Here is a 21,520-nt window from a genome sequence, read left to right on the forward strand (position 1 = left end):
GGGATGGAGGGAGTTGGGGGTGGGGTGGGGATGGAGAACATCTTTGTATCAACATGTATGTTTGGTATTGTAGACTTTACAGCTGTAGTTACTCTAAGGCAGCACTTGCCCTCCCTCAGGTGATATTGGAATTTCACGCGCATTTCTTGTTAATATGCCTAAGCTTAGCTAAATTAATACTTGAAAAACATGTTTTTAAAAATGAAAATTTAAATATGACACATTTTTATTTTTGTGTGTGGAGAACTTTGGATACAACTAACTTGGAACTCAATAATTTTACCTTATATAGTCAGTGATATTTTTGTGTGGTAATCTGAAAATAAAAGGAGAGAATTGGAGGTTGAATCTAATAATACAAGTATATGACAAGATGCCTTCTGTACTTACCTGGCAGGGGAGATACCATGGTCACAAAGGTGGTTTTTCTAGGGCAAGGCTTTTCCATTGACTCCAGATGTGCTGACCCTTGCTATTTCCCCTAATGTGGGAAACTCTACTGTATAATTTGTGGTGAGGGACACTGTGTTTGTACGTTCCCCTAAAAAAATATGCCTTCTAGCATTGCTTTAAGAAATCTGTTCCTATGATATTAAGTCAAATCAACTTTTGTTATGGTTTCTTTAGAATTTAAAATACCAGTGAACTAGATTTGACATAAAAGATGTCAGTGGAAAAAAATTAAAGTGATGTCAGTAATATAAGTAAGGAAAATATTTTGGTGATGGATTATTAATATTCATTCAAAGAGAAACATTATTTATTAAGGGAAAGATTTTCTACCAAACCATGTTTAACTTAGTTCCTTCCAGTTATACTCAGGTAAGGCTAACTCTGTGTTTTGTTTAAAGTTAGACTCACTTTGGGTTGTGTAACTTGTTTTAATGGTATTACCATGGAAAGATTATTAAAAATTGGAACCAGTCGTGTCTAATTAAAATGAGAGGTCATGATACTTGTAGAAACTTGTGACTATTTGGTTAAATGGAATTATTTAATGAATATTACATATCTTTTAATATCTCTCCCTGTGCACATAGCTCAGTGGTATACAAAAGCAATAGATTATTTAATCTAAGATTAATTTGCTTGATTTCAAATAATAGTCAATTGCTGCTTTACTTTGAAGAAAGTAATGCTATTTTTGCTTTTTTCTGCCCTTAAATGCTGACACAAGGCTGCATTACAGGTAAAAAAAAAAAAAAAAAAAAGAAAAAGGGAAAAAGATTCAGTCACCTAAAAATTAAGGGAAAAGTGTATCTAATGTAGCTATTTAGATTTTTCAAGAATTGAAATTGATCAATTAAAGAAACAATGATTCTGTGTACATTCATGTACCTGCCTTTTGGTTATCTGTACATATTCCTGATGGATTTATACCTAGGAGTAGAACTGCTGGTTCAGAGGGCATATATATGTTCAGCATTAGTAGATAATGCGAAATCACTTTTCAAAATGCTGTTACTATTCCTGGCAGGCAGCACTGTGTGAGAGTTCTCAGGGCTCTTTGCCACCCCATGGTATTGTGAGAGTTAATTTTTGCTAATTTTGGTGGGTAGATACTGACATCTCATTGTGGTTTTAATTTATGCTTTAGTCATTAATGAACTCAGGCACCTTCCCCTGTGTCTGTTGGTGTATATCTCCTGTATAACCTAAGTGTTTATAGATTTGCCTTTTATGTTTAGACCTTAAATCCATCTGTTATTGGGTGTTTACGTGTGGTGTGAGTAGAGATCCAGTTTCCTTGTATTCACAATCTGATAGCTAGATAATCGAGAATCAGTTATTAAAAAATTTGTTCTTTTCCTATTACTCTGTTATATCCTCTGTTTTACATTATGTTTGCATACATGTGAGTTCTATTTTGAGCTCTTAATTCTTTTCATTGGCCTTTTTGTCTTAATTGTGGCAATACTATGCTGCCTTTAAGTATTGTAGCTGCCTTTAAGTATTGTATATCTTGATATCTGACAAAGCAAACCTCCTATCTTCTCTGTTTCAAAAGTGAATTGACTAAATTTTGCATTCTTTCACAAATTTCAAGAGCAGACTTTCAGTTTGCTCAACAGTAGCTTTGGAGATTTTGATCGATTGCATTGGGTCTATGAATCAATATGGGGGAGAATTGTATCTTTATTTTACAGTGTCTTCTAATCTCTGAGCTTGAAATATTAAAAGTGAAGTTTTCTTTAATGTCCTTCGTAAAGTTTGATATTTTCTTGTACATCTTTTGTCAAATTTATTCCTAGATACTTATATGGCATATGTTATTGTAAATGCTCTCTTTTAAAAATTTCTTTTCTCACTGTTTACTTTTGTTACATGCTAGAATAAAATTGACTTTTCTGTATTGATTTTGAAACCAGTTATCTTGTTAAGCTCTCTTTAAAGGCTAATTTATCTCTGGATTCTGTTTGATGTTCTCTGTACAGAGTCATCTGCAAATAATGGTAGTTTCTTCCTTTCCGATTCTTTTTGTTTATTACCTTGTGGCTAGGACTTCTAACATAATCTTGAGTTGAAGTGACAATGGTCTTTCTTGCTTGCAATTTCAAAAGCAAAAGCTTCAGTTAGATTCCCTTTATGGCCAATCTTGGTCTTGCCTTCTCTTCCCCACACCAAAGCTTCAAGTTTTGATGAAGCAAATGCTCTTAAGGTGAAATCTGGCTTCTTTGATCTGCTTACCTCTTCGGCTTCCAATTTTCACTTAATCTTTTGCTTTTGAGTATTCCTTTCTATTTTGACAGTTCATCAATATATTTAAATTATAGTATATAATTTATACAGTGTTATTAGTTGCTTCATTATAAAATTATGATCTGTCACATTTTAACACTATACAATATTAATTGATTTAATAGTAATTAAATTGAAGACTTACCTCAAGAAATATAGTTGAAAATTAGAAAAATACTTATAATGCTCTATATATCAAGGAGGTCATATTTTAATGCTTTAAGTAGCATCAAGGTTATTAAAAAACTGCCAGCATTACAAATGAAACCTTTAGAATGTTGCCAAACTCAGTTGTATCTATTGCTGGCATCCTGCTTGTCTAATTAAATTCTAGCCTCAAATATTATTTATTTATAATTTTAAAAAATGTTTATTTACTTTGAGAGAGAGTGAGTGAGTGAGCAAGGGACGTGCAGAGAGAAGGAGAAAGAGAGAATCCTAAGCAGGCTCTGCACCGACAGCGCAGAGCCCCATGTGGGGCTTGAACCCATTAACTGTGAGATCGTGACCTGAGCCGAAACCAAGTTGGATGCTTAACTGACTGAGCCACCCAGGCACTCCCACCTCAAATAAATTTTATTTTATTTTATTTTATTTAAAAAAAATTTTTTTTTCAACGTTTATTTATATTTTTTGGGACAGAGAGAGACAGAGCAAGAACGGGGGAGGGGCAGAGAGAGAGGGAGACACAGAATCAGAAACAGGCTCCAGGCTCTGAGCCATCAGCCCAGAGCCTGACGCGGGGCTCGAACTCACGGACCGCGAGATCGTGACCTGGCTGAAGTCGGTCGCTTAACCGACTGCGCCACCCAGGCGCCCCTCAAATAAATTTTAAATGAGGGCATTAAAGTTTTCCTAATTTTTTTTTCAAAGACAATGTAGGAGAAAGTGTAGCAATTCACTTACAGATTCTGTTTCAATTTTTTTAAGTTTATTTATTTTAGAGGCAAAGATTGCATGTGGGAGTGGAGGGCAGAGAGAGAGAGAGAGAGAGAGAGAGAGAGAATCCCAAGCAGGCTCAGCTCTGTTAGCCCAGAGCCCAACACAGAGCTCAGTTCCACAAACCATGAGATCATGACCTGAGCTGAAATCCAGAGTTGGACACTTAACCTACTGAGCCACCCAGGCGCTCCCAGATTCTGTTTCATTTGATTATTTTGGATTATCATGTCTTTTTAATATCTTTCTTCCTTCCTTCCTTCCTTCCTTCCTTACTTCCTTCCTTCCTTCCTTCCTTCCTTCCTTCCTTCCATGCCCACTGTGGGGCTTGAACTCACAACCTTGAGATGAAGAGCTGCTTGCTCTACCAACTGAGCCAGCCAGGCACCCGAGATTATCATGTCTTTTTATGGTTAAATTTTGAAAGATGTCAGCAGAGTTTTTGTTTTTAATGAATTTTGTTTTCCTGAATTTAGTCTATCTCCATTTTCCATCTTTGTAGACTCTTAAATTTGGAAGGCCCCTGGGTAATTCTCCCTCTGCCTCCCCTCCAGTGGAGGACCCTCACATCCCAGCATTTTTGGCAGGTGGTCATCTAGCTTCTGCCAGAATCGTTTTCAAGACAGAAAGTTTACTATTCCCTAAAAGGATAGCACTCTAACTTTGATTATTGGTCCAGCTGTAATTTTGAAAGTTCTGAGACTGATTTTTTAAAGTTTTAAAACGGGTAACAGCAGTCTTGCAGTTTTATACAAATGACTTTGTAAGTTCATCAGGAAATATTTTAAATATAACACTTCTGATTTCAAAACTTCATGAATCCTTAGAGGAAAATTGTAAGTTTGAATTGCATTCAAGTGAAGAGTAGAATGACAGAAGATTATGAGGGATTCCATAATCCTCATGAAAAAGTGAGCTCAGCACTTCAAACTTAAACTGTACTGTACAGCACTTCAAACTGTAGGTCTTCTTTGCAAAACAAAATTTTATTTTAGGGAAAAAAGCCTTTTTTCTACTTCTCAACTCCCTAATAGTGGAGTTATTACTACTATCAGATTAAAAAATACCGTAATAGTAATATACTTAGAGAATAGAGATAGATTTGAGTGTCCCAATTTAAATATATCTATATTACTTTTTAATTTTTATCATTTATTTATTTATTTATTCATTCATTCATTCATTCATTCATTCTATTTATTTGTTTCTGAGAGAGGGAGAGCGCACGAGTGGGGAAGGGACAGAGAGAGAGAGAGAGAGAGAGAGAGAGAGAGAGAGAGACAGAATCTGAAGCAGGCTCCAGGCTGTCAGCACGGAGCCTGATGTGGGGCTCAGACTCACAAAGTGTGAGATCATGACCTAAGCAGAAGTTGGACGCCCATCTGACTGAGCCACCCAGGAGCCCTTATATTACTTTATTTTATTTTTTTTAAAATTTTTTTTAACATTTTTATTTATTTTTGAGACAGAGAGACAGAGCATGAACGGGGGAGGGGCAGAGAGAGAGGGAGACACAGAATCGGAAGCAGTCTCCAGGCTCTGAGCCATCAGCCCAGAGCCCAACGCGGAGCTCGAACTCACAGACCGTGAGATCGTGACCTGAGCCGAAGTCGGACGCTTAACCGACTGAGCCACCCAGGCGCCCCGCCCTTATATTACTTTAAAAAGAAATTGTTACACACATCACAATACAATGTTAGGATAAAATGAAACCATTTTATTTTTTCTTAATTTTTATTTATTTTTGAGAGAGAGAGAGCACAAACAGGGAACAGGCACAGGGAGAGGGAGACAGGAATCCTAAGTAGGCTCCAGGCTCCGAGCTATCAGCACAGAGCTCAACGCGGGGCTTGAACCCATGAAATATGAGATTGTGACCTGAGCCAAAGTTGGATGCTCAACCGACTGAGCCACCCATGCACCTCTAAAATGAAAACATTTTAAACAAGACATCACATATAGTATTTAGTTGTCCCTTTTGTCTATTTGTATGCATATTATTTTGTGCCTTTAATCAGTGTATAAATCAAGTTCTATTGTTTTCTCTTTCAGAGTGTATTTTATATAATCATCTGTGTTTTTACATTGTCATTATAATAATTAAGTCTCCTCTTTTGTTATGAATACTGTTAATATACTATCTTAATACAAAACTTTTCTATGATTTGTGCTGTTTCTCTATGATAAATTTGGTAATCGTATGAACTTTTTTATTTTGTTTAGGATTTCTCCAGTGATGATTCTAAGTTAGAATATAATGTAGATGCTGCAAATGGCATTGTTATGGAAGGATATCTGTTCAAACGAGCCAGCAATGCCTTCAAAACTTGGAACAGGTAATATATTTCAAAAACTAGTCTTGATTTCCATAGTCTCAGTTTTCTGACCTTCCCTGTGATTTGGCCAACTCTTTCTTTCCTAATTCTTTAAATTCACAGTCTACAGTACCATTCTTGAACCCAGTCCATTAAAGATAAGTCTCCCTTCTAAGAAAGGGGACCCTAAGAAGCAAGTGAAAAATGATAGCACTAATTCTAAAATCTAAAATTAAGCAAAGTTTAAACCAGGAAGCACAAATTGTTTTCTCCTTTGGGTTCCTCTCTGTAAGATGTTTATATACATTTTAATTTAGTGTTTGCTTATGAATTTTTAAGCCAGATGATCCTGAGTTTTTGATCTTTGTAATAACTTTAACCAGGACTTTTAAGAAATGGGCTTGTTTTTAAATGTGAAGTGTGGTGCTCGCTTTGGCAGCACATACACTTGGTATGGTGTGTGTGTCAGTCGGGGCTCCTGTATTCTAAACTTGACAATGACCAAAAACTTGGCTTTCTTTTTCTTTTTCTGCTAAACTGATTTTTAAAAGATATTAATCCAGCAAATATCTGTTAAATATATATATTAAATATTTAATTATATTTTTCTGTGTATTAATCTAATAAAGTAAAATAATTTCAGACATTAAAGAATAAAAAAAAGATTGTGTTGACTCAGGATTATACTTCCAAATAGTAGTGATTAGTCTTTTATTCAAGGATGCCTCCTTTTTGTTTTTGTTTTTGTTTTTTTTTTTTGCAAAAACTCCCCTAAAATAGAACTATTTTGTAATAATTGAGAGTAACATTAGGCTCTGGTGAATTGGTTTACTATTATATTATTGGCTGAATGTGTTTATTTTATTTGCTACTTGAACAAGATGTAAATTCATTTGATGATAGAGAATATTATTTTCTTTTCTTAAAAAAAATGGACATTAGCAAAATAATAGAATTTTCTCGGTAAGTTTAATATAGTATACATCTTTGCTAATTTAAATGGAAAACTATTATTCTTGCATATTTAAAATATTAAAATGGGCTCCCACTTACTTTGATTTCTTGGTGATGAGGTTATGTGGAAAAACATTCACTGGTATTTTCAAATGTCAGTGATTCGTTGAGCCTTTCCCTAGCATTTGATATTGCCAGATATTTAAATGAATGGGGAATGGGGTGTGTTTTATTTGAAATAATTTTTCTTTATCTGAGAATGAATATAAACTGGAAAGTGATTATATTTGATATTAAGCCATTTTGAATTATGTAGAACTTCTAAAATAATATTTGAGCCAGAAGGACCAACTAAGTGGTTTGGTTAGAAATAATATTTTTAACTATTATAAAGTGAAAATAAGAAATTAAAATTCTGTTTTCTAAGGTGTAAAAATTAAGACAATAATCTTTTAAGTTTTTCCTGACAAATTTCCATAGCTAGAATAGGAAATTAAAGTAAAAAATAGTGTGTCAAATTTTTGTAATAAAGAAAGATTTCTCAACCAGTACGGTTTCATGAGATAATGGTAGAATTGAATTTTAACCTTCAGATTTCAAAACAACCTACTTAAAGTTTAACACAGTGAAAATACAATAAATCCATAGAACCTATACCATTATGTTAAGAAGAAATGAAATGATGTTCCATGGACTACTCCAATGAGAAATGATCTCAGACTTCAAAATGAAGCACAGTAAGTGTTAGTGGAAAATTGTATTGCCATTTAGGGCAATAGGAGAAAATTAATACTGATTTAAGCATGGACCTTTCATTAAAAAAAAAAAAATCTTAATATTTATTTAAGCATGGACCTTTCATTAAAAAAAAAAAATCTTAATATTTATTTATCTTTGAGAGAGAGAGAGACAGACAGACAGACAGACAGAGACAGAGAGCAAGCAGGGGAGGGGCAGAGAGAGAGGGAGACACAGAATCCAAGCAGGCTCCAGGCTCTGAGCTGTCAGTACAGAGCCCGACGTGGGCTCAAACTCACAAACCATTGAGATCATGACCTGAGCCCAAGTTGGATGCTTAACTGACTGAGCCACCCAGGCATCCCATAAGCATGGACCTTTCGTTTTTAATTTTTTGTTTCATGAATTCTATTAATTGGCATAGATAATAAAATGTAACTAACTAAAATCAAGTAGGGAATAACTATTAAATTCTGAATTGTAGACCTGTTATCTTCCACGTGTAAAGTGAAAGAGACCATGCCTTTGGAAATGAAGCTGCTTTTTAAAGGAGCTACCATCTAATTGTAGTGGGATGACATTACTGATGAGAATCATGGATCATATTTCAACACCCTAAGTTTTAGTAAAGAAGTGAAGGTGCAGAGAGATGGTTGCTCATTGATACGCAGCTGGTTTGTGAAAGACCGAGGCCCGAAACCTGGCATTTAAAAAAAAATTTGCTATGGAAATTCCATATAAATTTGTGTTTTGATGAAACAATATGTCAAATATTTTAAAAATAGCTTAAAAACTTTTTAAAAACTTCCTAGTCTATTTACATTATTAGGAAAAATTATGGATAGCAAATTATTTCATTTTCATATGCCTTTTAAAAGATCATTTTCATGAAAATACTAGTAAAAAGCAGTCTTCTAAGGAATATAGCATATAAACATTATATAAAAGTCTTCACAAAAACAAGAATCTAAATCTTGTAACAGAAGTTTTAGATATTTTATAGGTTATAGTTCAGTAACTGTGAAAGAGAGAAGAAAGAACTCTATTAAGTGTTATTTAGTATATTCTAATGCTTTTCATTTAAAAAGCTTGGAATATAAAATTTCTTACATGAAATTTACAAAAAATCTAATTTCAGGAAATATTTGCAAATACTTTCTCTTTACTTATATATGACTTTGGAGTCTGCCCTACTTCTCTAATTAGTGCTCGATCTAGCTTGTTAATATATTCTATTAGACTTGGAATAAAAGACTGCATTTGTGATATTTGTGCCTTAACTTTAAAAATCTAGGATTCCAGCTATTCAAGCATAAAGAGTTTTCTACCTACTGTTTAAATATCTTCTTTACATTGTCTCTGGATTAGTTTTAGGGAACATTTTCTTTGTAGTCACTGTAGGGTACTAATTATATGATGACAAATTTGCCATCATCTATTGTTCATGGAATAGAGGCATGTAATATTTTCAGAGCCAACATTTATTTATTTAGTTAGTTAATAGGTTAGTTTTTATTTAAATTCCGGTTAGTTAACATACGGTGTAGTATTAATTTCAGATGTACAATTTAGTGATTCCACGCTTCATACAACACCCAGTGCTCATCACAAGTGCCCTCCTTAATAATTCCCATCATCTGTTTAAGCTAACTTTTTTTCCTTTCAGCCAACTTTCATTTATTTATTTATTTATTTATTTATTTATTTATTTATTTATTTATTTATTATTTTTCTTTAAGCCAACTTTTAAAAAAGACTTCCTTCCTGAGGTAAATGCATTTGATTAGGAATTCCCAGGTAGTTTTAAAACCTGTCCTTGTGCTTCATAAAATCTAAACATCATTCTATAATGATTTAACTGAAGAAATCATATTTTGTGTGATGTGATTGAAAGAGTGTAAGCAGTGAGGGGTTTTATGTCTTATGTGAATTGTGTTTGTTTCTGGTTGGTTTCAGGTTTCTAGTTTGTAGTGTCTCCTAAGATTTTTATATGTCTATAATATATATTTTTCTGAAGACATGTAAGACATACCAAAATTATCTTTCCATATCAGGCCATCTTCTCAATGTGGCAGCTTCACCTTAGGCTCAAATCAGTGCCAGATGGATTACTCGTACCTATATGTCTGTTGCTTTTTATGATAAATTCTGAAAAGATGAATGAAGTAGGAAAATAATTAAATACTAAGATTATTTAGTAGTAAGCTAGTAAAATGAATAAAGAAGCTGAATAATTACAAACTATGCTCAGTCTTTGTTGAATGAGATAGAAAATATAACTAAAAGTATAAGATGTATTATGCAGTGTCTTAAAGTACTCTAGATACTGCAGGCACAGATACATGTTTTATTTTTATTGGCTTTTTGTTACAAAATAAGAAGTGCATGTGTGTATTAAAGATACTCTTAAAAAAATGAAGATACTCATGTGTGGCCTTTGAGTCTCTGCTATCATTGATGAAAAGGGGGAGAACAGGTGGGAGGTAGGTTTAGTTGGCTAATAATATTTTGTAATCTTTGAAATTCTTAGTGATCCAATTTTCCTTATGAAAAGTTTTCATTTGTTTCAGGTTTATGAAGATATATATATATATATATATATGTATATATATATATATATATATATATATACATATATATATATATATATATAGTGATTATTTTCCTTAATTTTTTAGGAGCAACTTATTAAGATGAGGAAAAGTACTGTTTATATTTTATAGCTATCACCATAGAGGCATAAAAATAATGGTAGACATTTGCCCAAGTGTACTAAGTCCTACAAGAACTATTTATACCATAATAATTGAAGAAAATTTTTGAATATTTCTGAAATGTTAGCATTTCAGAGTCATAAGAGTTGGAATTACCTGTGTAAATGCATACATGTATGAATTGAGAACAAAATGCAACAGATATTTTTGACTGTTTTGTTAGGTTATGAGCTCAAGCTTGTTTCTTTAATTCTTGCTTTATTTTCATATCATGCTAGTCCTTTGCTTATTTTGCACATTTGCGTTTTCATTCTTTTACCGCCTTTCCTTTATGTTTTAATCCTACCCCATTTTTTCACATGACAGGAAAAAGCCCGATCATATCAGGTACCAAATGGCTTCCTTCCCCTCATTCCTGCCTTACTCCAGTTTCCTCTTTGGCACGAGAAAGCTCATAATTAACCTGCATTTCAGTTGGATTACTTGCAATGGATATAATGTCTCATGTTTTAAATTGGGAAGGAAACATAAACATTATATTTGAGAAGTGGAATTATCCTTTCAATGCCCATCTTCTCAATTTGTTTTAATCTGGAAAAGAACATTTGATATATTTATAGATACCCAATGAAGATAATAGATTAGTAATATGAACGCCTTCATATCTTTTTTTTTTTTTTAAGGGAAATAAGCTAGTAAATATTTTCCAAATTTTTAAACAATAACTAGGAATTAGCCTTTTTGGTAATAGTCATATTAGAAAAAATTTTTTTTAATGTTTATTTTTGAGAGAGAGACAGACGTAAGTGGGGAAGGGCAGAGAGAGAAGGAGACACAATCTGAAGCAGGCTCTAGGCTCTGAGCTGTCAGCACAGAGCCCAATGCGGACCTCGAACCCAGGAACCATGAGATCATGACCTGAGCTGAAGTTAGATGCTTAACTGACTGAGCCACCCAGGTGCCCCTCATATTAGTTTTATTGAAAGGAACCATCGTCAGTTTTTAGAGGTTTAACATTTTGGTCTTTTTCCTTGGGAAAAATTAGATTGCATTTGAAAGACAGTAACCTTACATGCTCAAGCTTTACATTTTGTTAAATATTCACCTATTTGACACATACATGAATATGTGCATAAATCTGTCATTTTTACAGTTTTAGTGAGAAAGCTTATACAGATTTAGAAGTTTGACTTTTACATTATATTCCTGGTTTCAAATACAGTTTGAGGACTAGTGATCAAACATGGTAAAAGACACTTGATTTATTTTTTAATATATTTTTTCCTTTACCCCCTGTTTTGTTATCTGGAAGCTCTCATAGATATTTGAAAATCAATAATATCAAATTGTTCATGAATTTAGTACTTTGGTCTAAGATCTTTATTGAGTTAGTTCAATTTGGAATGGATATAAAGTGGTGTATTATTTTTCTTAATGAACCAAGTAAATTTTCCTTTTTCATTGTTTTTTTGTTTGTTTATTTATTTATTGAGAGAGAGAGAGAGAGAGAGTGACTATCCCAAGCAGGCTCCATGCTGTCAGCACGGAGCCTGACATGGGGCTCAATCCCACAAAACGTGAGATTACAGCCTGAGTTGAAATTAAGAGTCAGATGCTTAACTGACTGAGCCACCGAGGTGCCCCAAGAAAATTTCCTGTATACAAATAGTTTTTTGGCTTTGTGGTCCGCATTTGAATTTTGTAGAATATAGTGTAAGTGTCAGCACAGTGCTTTCTAAAGTTTGTCTTTTTTATAGTTTGTCTTTTGAGGTGCCTCCAAATTACAGATAGTATGAGCTTGAAATATTAAGTATTTTATTCTATTCACTGGCTATGAACTGTCTCATTTTTCCTTTTATTAGAGATGTTAGTAATAACTAGGATTAATCTATAGGAGCAATTAAAAATTATATTCCATTTTACTTACTTGATTAAAGTTTTGATCAATGTAAATGAGTGTAGTTGGCTCTTTTGTCTTTTTTTTTTTTTAATGGCAGAGGAGGAGAGACAGTGTCATACGACATACAGATCTTAGTAATTGAATTTTTTTTCTAGTGAGGTACATTATGATTTTGTTCCTTAGGAAATGTCAAAATTAAGATGAATTTATAGTGTCTTCCCTGAGTGTACAAAAAAATGCTGATGTGAGCAAGTCCCCCAGCAAAAGATAGATAGCAGGGGAACTGAGTTTCAGTAATACACATGATCTGAACAGTTAATGACCAGAGGAAGTGGTCTCTGACCAAAAAAGTTTTTATGTGCTGTTTTGTTATTTTTAGAGGTTATTATCCTAAGATACAGCAGTTGAAAAGAAATTCCTTTTTTAAAGACCTCAGAAGCATGAAAAGTTTCAGTGGCTATATGGGTGTTTTTCCATTGTGCAGTAAAATTAGTTTTTTATCAAATTCTATAATATGATCACTATACTATAAACTGTAAGAATTATTATTAGTATAGGTCACCCTACTTCGGATGATTTCTCACAGAACACTTTAGTCACTGTCACAGACTGTTTCCATTGCATGTCATCCCACATGGCAGGGCTGCACCATGTTCTTTTTTTACAGGTATTTCCTTTTAACATTTCTAACTAACCTTGTGTCCCAAAGCAAAGAAACCCTGAAGTTCTTCCTTTTCTGGCCTGCCTCTTGATGATTTGCATTTAGAGGCAACTCACTTGGTTTTAACTAGATGCTTATTTAACAGATCTCTATTTTAATGGTAAAGGTGATACCTTTTTTAAGTAGCAAGAAAGAAAACCTAACTATCTGTCTAGCTTAAAAATAGAAAAGCATCTAATCATTTTCCCAGCTTTGGAGAATTAACTTAATTTTTTAAAATAGAAATTCTCAATGTGTCTAAATACAATTTCCAGTGCTTTGCATTAGTATCAATGAAAAGGTAGAATCTCTATCTGCTAATAGATTAATAACTAATGTTTACAATAGAAATCATCTCACATTGAAACTAATTTTAAAACAATGACTCAAATAGTTTTACCTTTCATGCTTGATGAGAATTTTTGCTTCCTTTTATGAATGGCTTTGGCTGTGATTTTTTTTTTTGTAAGTCTTTAGGATCTTTTACTGTTTTAATAAATTAGAATTAGTATGCCATATATAGCTTAGCTTTTTCTTCTAAAGAAGATTGCAAGTAAATTGTTTGTATAATAATTTATAAGAATGAGCAGAACAGTATAAATAGGTGAATCATTTTTAGTAATAACTGTGATTATTCTGCTTAGAAATATTTTATATTAAAGTGAGGTCAAGTGAATTGGCGATTATCTCTTGTTGGATATCACTTCTAAATTGATTTAATTTCTTGTTTTGGTTAACAAATCAAATGCTTGCTGAATTAGCTGCAGAAAGGTTGAAAACAAAGCACCATTTATTTCAGTGTTTTACTGTGTACAAATGGATAGTCTTATTTACAACATAAATTTCTTTCTACTTTATAATAGAAGCAGTTCTTTTGGGGGAAAGATTTTAGTTCTTTTTGAGTAACCTCAAACTAAAATTTTACTTTAAAACAGTTATTTTTTCGTGATAGCATAAAGGATAACTGCTGTTATTAGGATATAAATTTCAGAGATAAAATGAATCAAAATACAGTAACCTTATTTTCCTAATCTGTGGTTTTAAAATTATTTAAAATTGTTCTTTACTTTCCATAATTATCTCATTGACATCAGTCTATATAAAACAAAACAAAACAATGTACTTCTCAAAACATAATTAACATAAACTGATTTTCTAGTGCTTTCCCAAATATTTTATTTCTAACAACTGACATAAATTATGTTTATGAAAACCTAATCTATTTTTATTTATTTAGACGCTGGTTTTCAATACAGAACAATCAGCTGGTATACCAGAAAAAGTTTAAGGTAGGTGCTTTGTTAATGAAGTGAAAGCCCAGTGAGTCTTCAGTTTTAGTTCTCTGTTCATCTTGTAAATACTCCTGCATGCAAAATTATTGTTCATTAGTCTTATGTTTAGGTGTGTGTAAGAGGACTCAAAAGTGGAAAGTATCAGTATCTCCTTAACAGCAGAGTGGTTTTGAATGCTGAATTCTTAACTTACAGTTTTGAGATGGATGTTTCTGTGTCCCAGGATTATTACTTTTGTTTCTTCACGTTTCTTTGACCAGCAGTATGACAGGAGCAATACTGCCATTCCATAGTACTATTTTGATGCCGAAGGAAAAGATGCCTTTTAATAAATATCACCTTAGGGCCAAAGGTGATAATATGGAAATGTTAAAAAATGACATTAAAATGTTAGCTTGAAGTAATTGAAATAGAAACCTCTAAATTTGTTAATGTTGTTTTTATACATTTCTTTTCTTGAACCTTATTTTAAGGGTAAGGAATTTTTGTTTATCAGAAAGACATACTAAGATTACATGAGGCTTGAGAATGTTAAAACTAATTAAGAAAAAAACTCCATTAGTTAATTGATGACCTGAATTTTACCTGTGAGTCTTTGTGAATGAAGTATACAACTGTACATTTTAAATACTCACTTTACTCTAGAGATAACACAATCTGACATTTTGTTTGCTCGGTTTTGTGCTTGCAGGCTTATTCCACACAAGCCCTTTGTTCTAACTCATTAGTTCATGGTTTCTTCTGGTCTGATAAACTTGATTTTGAGTTTATATTTTTGTTAGGTACTAGAAAAATGATAGATTCTTTCTCATTTTCTTAGGTATTTAAAGAAGAATGTATATAGGCTTTTTTTTTTTTTTTTTTTTTTTTTTAGTTACTTAAGACTTGCCTATTAAAGTCTTCTTTTTTGAGGAAAGTAGCTTTTATTATATGTGAGGGGGGACCAGGAAAGTAATGGATATGAAAGAAAAAGGAAGAAAATTAAAATTTATAGGATGCTAACATTTATTGAGCACCTATTAATTAATTACCAAGTTTTAGATTAAGCTCTTTATGTATATTTTCACTTAATCCTTGTACAGCCATTTTATGAAACACATAAAATTATGAACAGGACAGAGTTACCTTTATTAGTTGTATCTCTGTTGATAACTCCTATTTTTAATCTTAAATAAGATGAAATATAAATCTTTAAAATTCGATGACCCATTTATTCCAAGTAATATTTTTAAGTATGTTATTATCGGTAGTTGTGTTTAAAAACTAAGTTGATAAACCTGGGAGTTTTATTTCCTTATTGTAGGATAACCCCACCGTGGTAGTGGAAGATCTAAGGCTGTGCACAGTGAAACACTGTGAAGACATAGAACGACGTTTCTGCTTTGAGGTAGTCTCTCCAACAAAGTAAGTGGTTCTAAAGAATGAGAGTTCCTTTTGTGTTTGTATAGTTTGTCTTAAAGAACTTTACTGAGTAGAGAAAGATTTGGGTTTTACTTGCGATGTTATGTGTGCTAAAGAGGAACAAAGTGCTTTAAAGGTAAATTTTCATAATTAGTGATTACAAGTATTACAGTCAGATGTTTATGTAACCTTTACCCAGTATCATTTTCTTTAAATTCCATAAAGATTATTGATGTAGCCATATGAAAATTTTTTAGCTGTCTTGATGATGAACTGAAGTCATATGTCAGATCAATTTCTTTGATAATTATTTCATATTTCTAGCCTTGGTGTTATATTTGGTAAATTTAAAGTTTTTTTTTTAAATGTACAGGAATTTGTCATTTTTTTTAATAGGCGGTTTATTTTATATTTTATTGGTACCTTGATTTCTTCATGAATATACTCTGTCCTAAAGATAAATGAAATAAAATATTTCAGTGGAATTACTTTTTGTTAGAAGATTATTAAATAGTGAAATAAATCTTATTATTATTTTGGGGGGTTAATTTAGTGTCTGAGAAAACAATGTTATTTCCTTTTAGAAGTTGTATGCTTCAGGCAGATTCTGAAAAACTGCGCCAGGCATGGATTAAGGCTGTTCAGACCAGTATTGCTACTGCTTATAGAGAGAAGGGTGATGAATCAGAGGTTAGTAAACAATACTGCAATACAAAATGATACATTGCCATAAACTTCTAATTTTCATTGCAACATTATATGATTATAACATTCTTTCTTATGGAGGTTGAATTTTATAAGTGAATGGGGTTTTACTATTAAAATCTAGTTTCAATTTCTCTTTGTTTCTCTTCACTTTATCAGTTTATTTCAACATATGTTTAATTCAGTATTTGAATATGTGTTCTAGATTGACATAAGGTATTCTAAGATAAGTATTTTTCCCCAAAATATTTTATTATTCTAATTAATAAAAATTAGTAAAAAATAAAAGAATAGTAATTAGTAAAAGTCAAAAAAGGAAACCTCAGACTGTCTCTGGGTTGAAGTCTCCCTGGAGAAGATAAGCTGAATGTAGAGTCTTGGGTCTACATAGTCTGGTTTCAGCTTCCCAGTGATTTTACAGATTCTTATGAGCAAGAACACGAGTAAGTCTTGAGAAATGGAATTCACCAATTCCTCTAGTAACTTCTTGAAAATGAGGCATTTGTGAATCCATCCATGTCTGAAAATGTCTTTATTTTATCCTCACATTTGTTTGATAGTTTCGTTGAGTGTGAAATTTTTAGGTTGAAAATAATAATTCAGGGGCGCCTGGGTGGCTGAGTCAGTCAAGCATCCAACTTTGGCTCAGGTCATGATCTCATGGTTCGTGAGTTCGAGCTCCGCATCAGGCTCTGTGCTGATGGCTCGGGGCCTGGAGCCTGTTTCAGATTCTGTGTCTCTCTCTCTCTGTGCCCCTCCCCCACTCACACTCTGGCTTTCTCTCTCTAAAAAATAAATCAACATTTAAAAAAAAAATTAAATTTTTTCTTAATAATTTTAACAGCATTGTTTTTCTAGTTTCCAACATTGCTGTTGAAGTCTTTCGTATTACTGACCTCTCCAATTTTCCTGTTTTCTTTTTCTGGAATTTCTGGACTGATCTTATGATTTTCTTATTTTTGTGTGTGTTTTTGCTCTACATTCTGGGAGATTTTCTCAGTTAATCTCCAAAACCTTCTATTGAATATTTTAGTTCAGTCAGCACATACTAACTTTCCAGGAGTTTCTTTTTGTTTGCTGAATGTTTATACATGTAAAGCTGTCTTGTCTTCATTGATGCAGGGTTAGAGCTGTGGTTCTTAAACTTGGCTGCACAGGATGATAACACACGGATTTTTAAAAAATCCCAATACATAGGTCCCACCCCAGAACAATTAAATGGAGTTGGGATCCAGGCATCAATATTTTGAAAAGCTTCCTAAATGATTTCCATGTACAGGCAATGTTGAGAACCATTGTGTCAGAGGTTTTTCTTGGCTATTTGGTAATCCGTTCTGGTTACAAGTGAAGGACTAAAAACCCCTTTGGATGCTCTAAGAATGTAGTTAGGAGTGTGTTGACTATAAGCCTCTCTGAAGCCTGGACCATTTGTTGAAGAACAACCAGCGTTAGGATCTTTGGAATCTTTTCAGCTGGTATGATTTCCCACAAAAGACTCACCAGTCTGCTTCCTAGGAGTCAGGGGTTCCTGGGAGCTAGTTGCTAGGGATCTCAGTATTCAGTGTGTATATGTTCATTTAATCCTCTGCCTTTCACCTTTCAGGTAAATCCCATCTAGAGACTCTTTGCTTTACTTCCTCAGAGAATAAAATAAACTCCTAGTCATTTGTGTTTATGTTAGCTTGAAGTAATTTAAATAGAAACCTCTAAATTTTTTTCCCATAATGGCATAGAGTTGGGGAAAACACCTTGGGATCTGACTATTCCTTAAACAGTCATTTCTCCCTCTTTGATTCCCGTTTGCCTGGTTAACTGGTATAAATCCTTGAGCCCTTTGAGTATCGTGTAATGTAAATTGATGAACTCAGATTTTTTCTTACAACCATCGTAAGATTTGGCCTTGGTCTGCTCAGTTACTGTTCATCCAACTGTCTTCCAGCTTTCAGAATTTTGTTGCTATTATTTGCTTTTCTATTCTCCCTGTTCTTGTGGGCAAACGTCTTTCCCCCGCCCCCCCCCCTTTTTTTTTTTAACTAAAAACACAATAGCTTTCTAAAGTAGACTACAGTCCTTATTTCATTTCATACCTAGTAGTAATTTCTTAATATCTTCTATTACCCAGTCTATATTCAGATGTCCCCAGTTGTCCTAAAAATGCCTTTTGCAACCTATTTACAAAGTATGATCTTATCTATGACTGGGCATTGCATCTGGTTGTTATGTCCCTAAAGTCTTTCAGTCTAGAAAAAGGCCTTTTTTTTCATGACAGTAACTTGCTGAAGAGAGGAGGTTAGTTCCTATAGAATTCCCACTGATACAGTTACATAATAGGTGATGTGTATACTTCACGTTGTAAAAGGAAAGACACAATACTTGGTTATTCAACCATTACTAATGCTAAGATCAGTCTTCTGTGTGAAAATGAAGTGGACACATTGGATTAGAGAGATGACAATATGACTCCTCCACTGTAAAGTTACATTCCCTTTTCCCTAGTCTTTGTTACTTTGTGTAGTAAATCTATTTTGTGTTACGTTGGCCTCATAAGATCTAGTCCCCCATCAACCACTCATGTAATGGTTTTACAGATGAATTTGTGATTTCATTAGGAATTGCAAAATTATAATTTTCTAATTCTGTCATCCCATCTATATTGGTTAACTTGAATTCTTATGTTACATACAGCTTTTATTTATCAGCTGGAGTTATTTAGTTACTGTAATAAAATGCTTGATTTTTTTCTTTTAATTACCACATTTGGTTAATTTATTAGCTATCTTAGGTGGGGACAGATAACTAATTTCTTGGGTATCATAAACTCATGGAAATTTGTAGGTACAATCGGTACCAATTACAGTAATTACTCTTTTTTTACAAAGTTATTTGGGTATAGTTGACACACAATGTTATATTAGCTTCAGGCATAGAACACAGTAATCGGTACCTCTATCCATTATCCATTAACCATCTTCACTGTACGGCGTTATTCCCACACCATTGACTGTATTACCTGTGCTGTACGCTGCATCCCTGTGACTTACTCTTTCCATAACTGGAAGCCTTTATCTCCCACTCCCCTTACTATTTTGCCCATTCCTCACCCACCATCCTTCTGGCAACCATCAGTTTGTTGTCTATTTATAGGTCTGTTTCTTTACTTGTTTATCCATTTGTTTTGTTTTTTAGATTCTACATATATATGAAATCATATGTATTTTTCTCTGTCTGACCTATTTCACCTAGCATAATACCCTCTAGGTCCATCCATGTAGTTACAAATGGCAGGATCCCATCCCTTTTTATGGCTGCATAATATTCGTGTGTGTGTGTGTGTGTGTGTGTGTGTGTGTGTACACACGTATACATATTTTTAACCATTCGTCTATCAGTAGATAGATGGGTTGCCCATATCTTGGCTGTTGTAAATAATGCTGTGGTAAATGTAGAGCTGCATATATCTCTTAGAATTAGTGCTTTCATTTTCTTTGGGGTAAATACCCAGTAGTGGCATTATTAGATCATATAGTATTCTATTCTTAATTTTTTGAGGAACTTCCATACTGTTTTCTACAGTGGCTGTACCGTTTACATTCCTACCAACCATGCACAAGGATTCTTTTTTCTCCGTATCCTTACCAACACTTACTATTTCTTGTCTCTTTGATTTTAGCTACTCTGACAGGTGTAAGGTGATAACCTCATTGTGGTTTTGATTTGCATTTCCCTGATGAGGCATCCATATTGGTAAGGAAGAAGTTAAACTGTCACTATTTGCAGATGACATGGTATTATACTTAGAAAACCCTAAAGATTTCACCAAAAAATTATTAGAAGTAATGAATTCAGTAAAGTTTTAGATACAAAGTTAATGTGCAGAAATTTGTTGTGTTTCAATATACTAATAATGAAATGGCAGAAAGAGAAATTAAGGAAACAATTTCATTTACAAATGTATGAAAAAGAATAAAATATCCAGGAATAAACTTTAAAAAAAAATGTTAATTCATTTATTTTGAGAGAGAGAGAGGGAGAGATGGAGAGAGGGATAATCCCAAGCAGGCTCCACGCTGTCAGAGCATAGCTTGAAGCAGGGCTCAAACTTATGAACCATGAGATTGTGACCAGAGCCAAAACTGAGAGTTGGACACTCAGCTGACCCACCCAGGCACCACACTCAGGAATAAATTTAACCAAGAAGGTGAAAGACCTGTATTCTGAAAACTATAAAACACTGATAAAAGAACTAGAAGAGAAGACAAATGGAACATTTTGACAATATTAATTCTTCCAATTCCATGCTCATGGATTGGAAGAATTAATATTGTCAAAATGTTCATACTACCCAAGGCAAGCTACAGATTCAGTACAGTCCCAACAGTCAAAATACCAACAGCAGTTTTCATGGAACTATAACAAATAATACTAAAATTTGTGTTGAATCGTAAGAGATCCTGAATAACCAAAGCAATCTTGTGAAAGAACAACAAAGGTAGAGGTTATCAATTCCAGATTTCAAGATATACTACAAAGCTGTAGTAATCAAAACAGTATGGTACTGGCAGAAAAATAGACAATGCATCAGTGGAACAGAATAAAGAGCCCAGAGATTAAACTTATGCTTCTATGGTCAATTAATCTATGACAAAGGAGACAAGAAAATATACAATGGGGAAAATACAGTCTCCAATAAATTGTGCTGGTAAAACTGGACAGCTACATGCAAAAAAGAATGAAACTGGACCATTTTCTTACACCATACATAAAAATAAACTCAAAATGGGTTAAAGACCTAAATGTGAGACCTGAAATAATAAAACTCCTAAAAGAGAACATAAACAGAAATTTCTTTGACATTGGCCATAGCAACATTTTTCTAGATAGGACATATATCCTAAGGCAAGGAAAAGAAAAGCAGAAGCTAACTGAAACTACATCAAAATTGAAGGAAACCATCACAATTGAAGGAAACCATCAGCAAAATAAAAAGGCAACCTACTGAATGGGAAAAGATATTTGTAAATGATATATCCAATCAGGGATTAATGTCTAAAAAATATAAAGAATTTATACAATTTGACACCCCCCCCCCAAAAAAAAACCACATTAAAACCCCACAAATAATA

General features: G+C 33.3%; 1 protein-coding gene and 1 non-coding gene across 11 annotated transcripts in view; both read left to right on the top strand.

Moving 5' to 3' along the window:
- Positions 1-21,520, top strand: part of ACAP2 (ArfGAP with coiled-coil, ankyrin repeat and PH domains 2) — a 155,305-nt gene that overhangs the window by 108,197 nt on the left and 25,588 nt on the right. For 6 of the 10 annotated variants that reach the window (XM_023260282.2, XM_023260284.2, XM_023260287.2 and 3 more), the window contains 6 exons: positions 1,178-1,189; positions 5,902-6,014; positions 10,766-10,786; positions 14,237-14,288; positions 15,595-15,695; positions 16,277-16,382. In XM_023260282.2, coding sequence (XP_023116050.2) covers positions 1,178-1,189; positions 5,902-6,014; positions 10,766-10,786; positions 14,237-14,288; positions 15,595-15,695; positions 16,277-16,382 — 405 coding nt within the window. The remainder of the gene's footprint in view (positions 1-1,177; positions 1,190-5,901; positions 6,015-10,765; positions 10,787-14,236; positions 14,289-15,594; positions 15,696-16,276; positions 16,383-21,520) is intronic. The other 4 variants (XM_019839957.3, XM_003991768.6, XM_019839956.3 and 1 more) reach the window with 3 other exon arrangements.
- Positions 383-544, top strand: LOC111556467. Its single transcript, XR_002735939.1, has one exon. It is a non-coding gene; the product is annotated as a U1 spliceosomal RNA (small nuclear RNA).

This window comes from Felis catus, chromosome C2 (assembly GCF_018350175.1).
Source record: "Felis catus isolate Fca126 chromosome C2, F.catus_Fca126_mat1.0, whole genome shotgun sequence".
Classification (NCBI taxonomy): Eukaryota; Metazoa; Chordata; class Mammalia; order Carnivora; family Felidae; genus Felis; species Felis catus.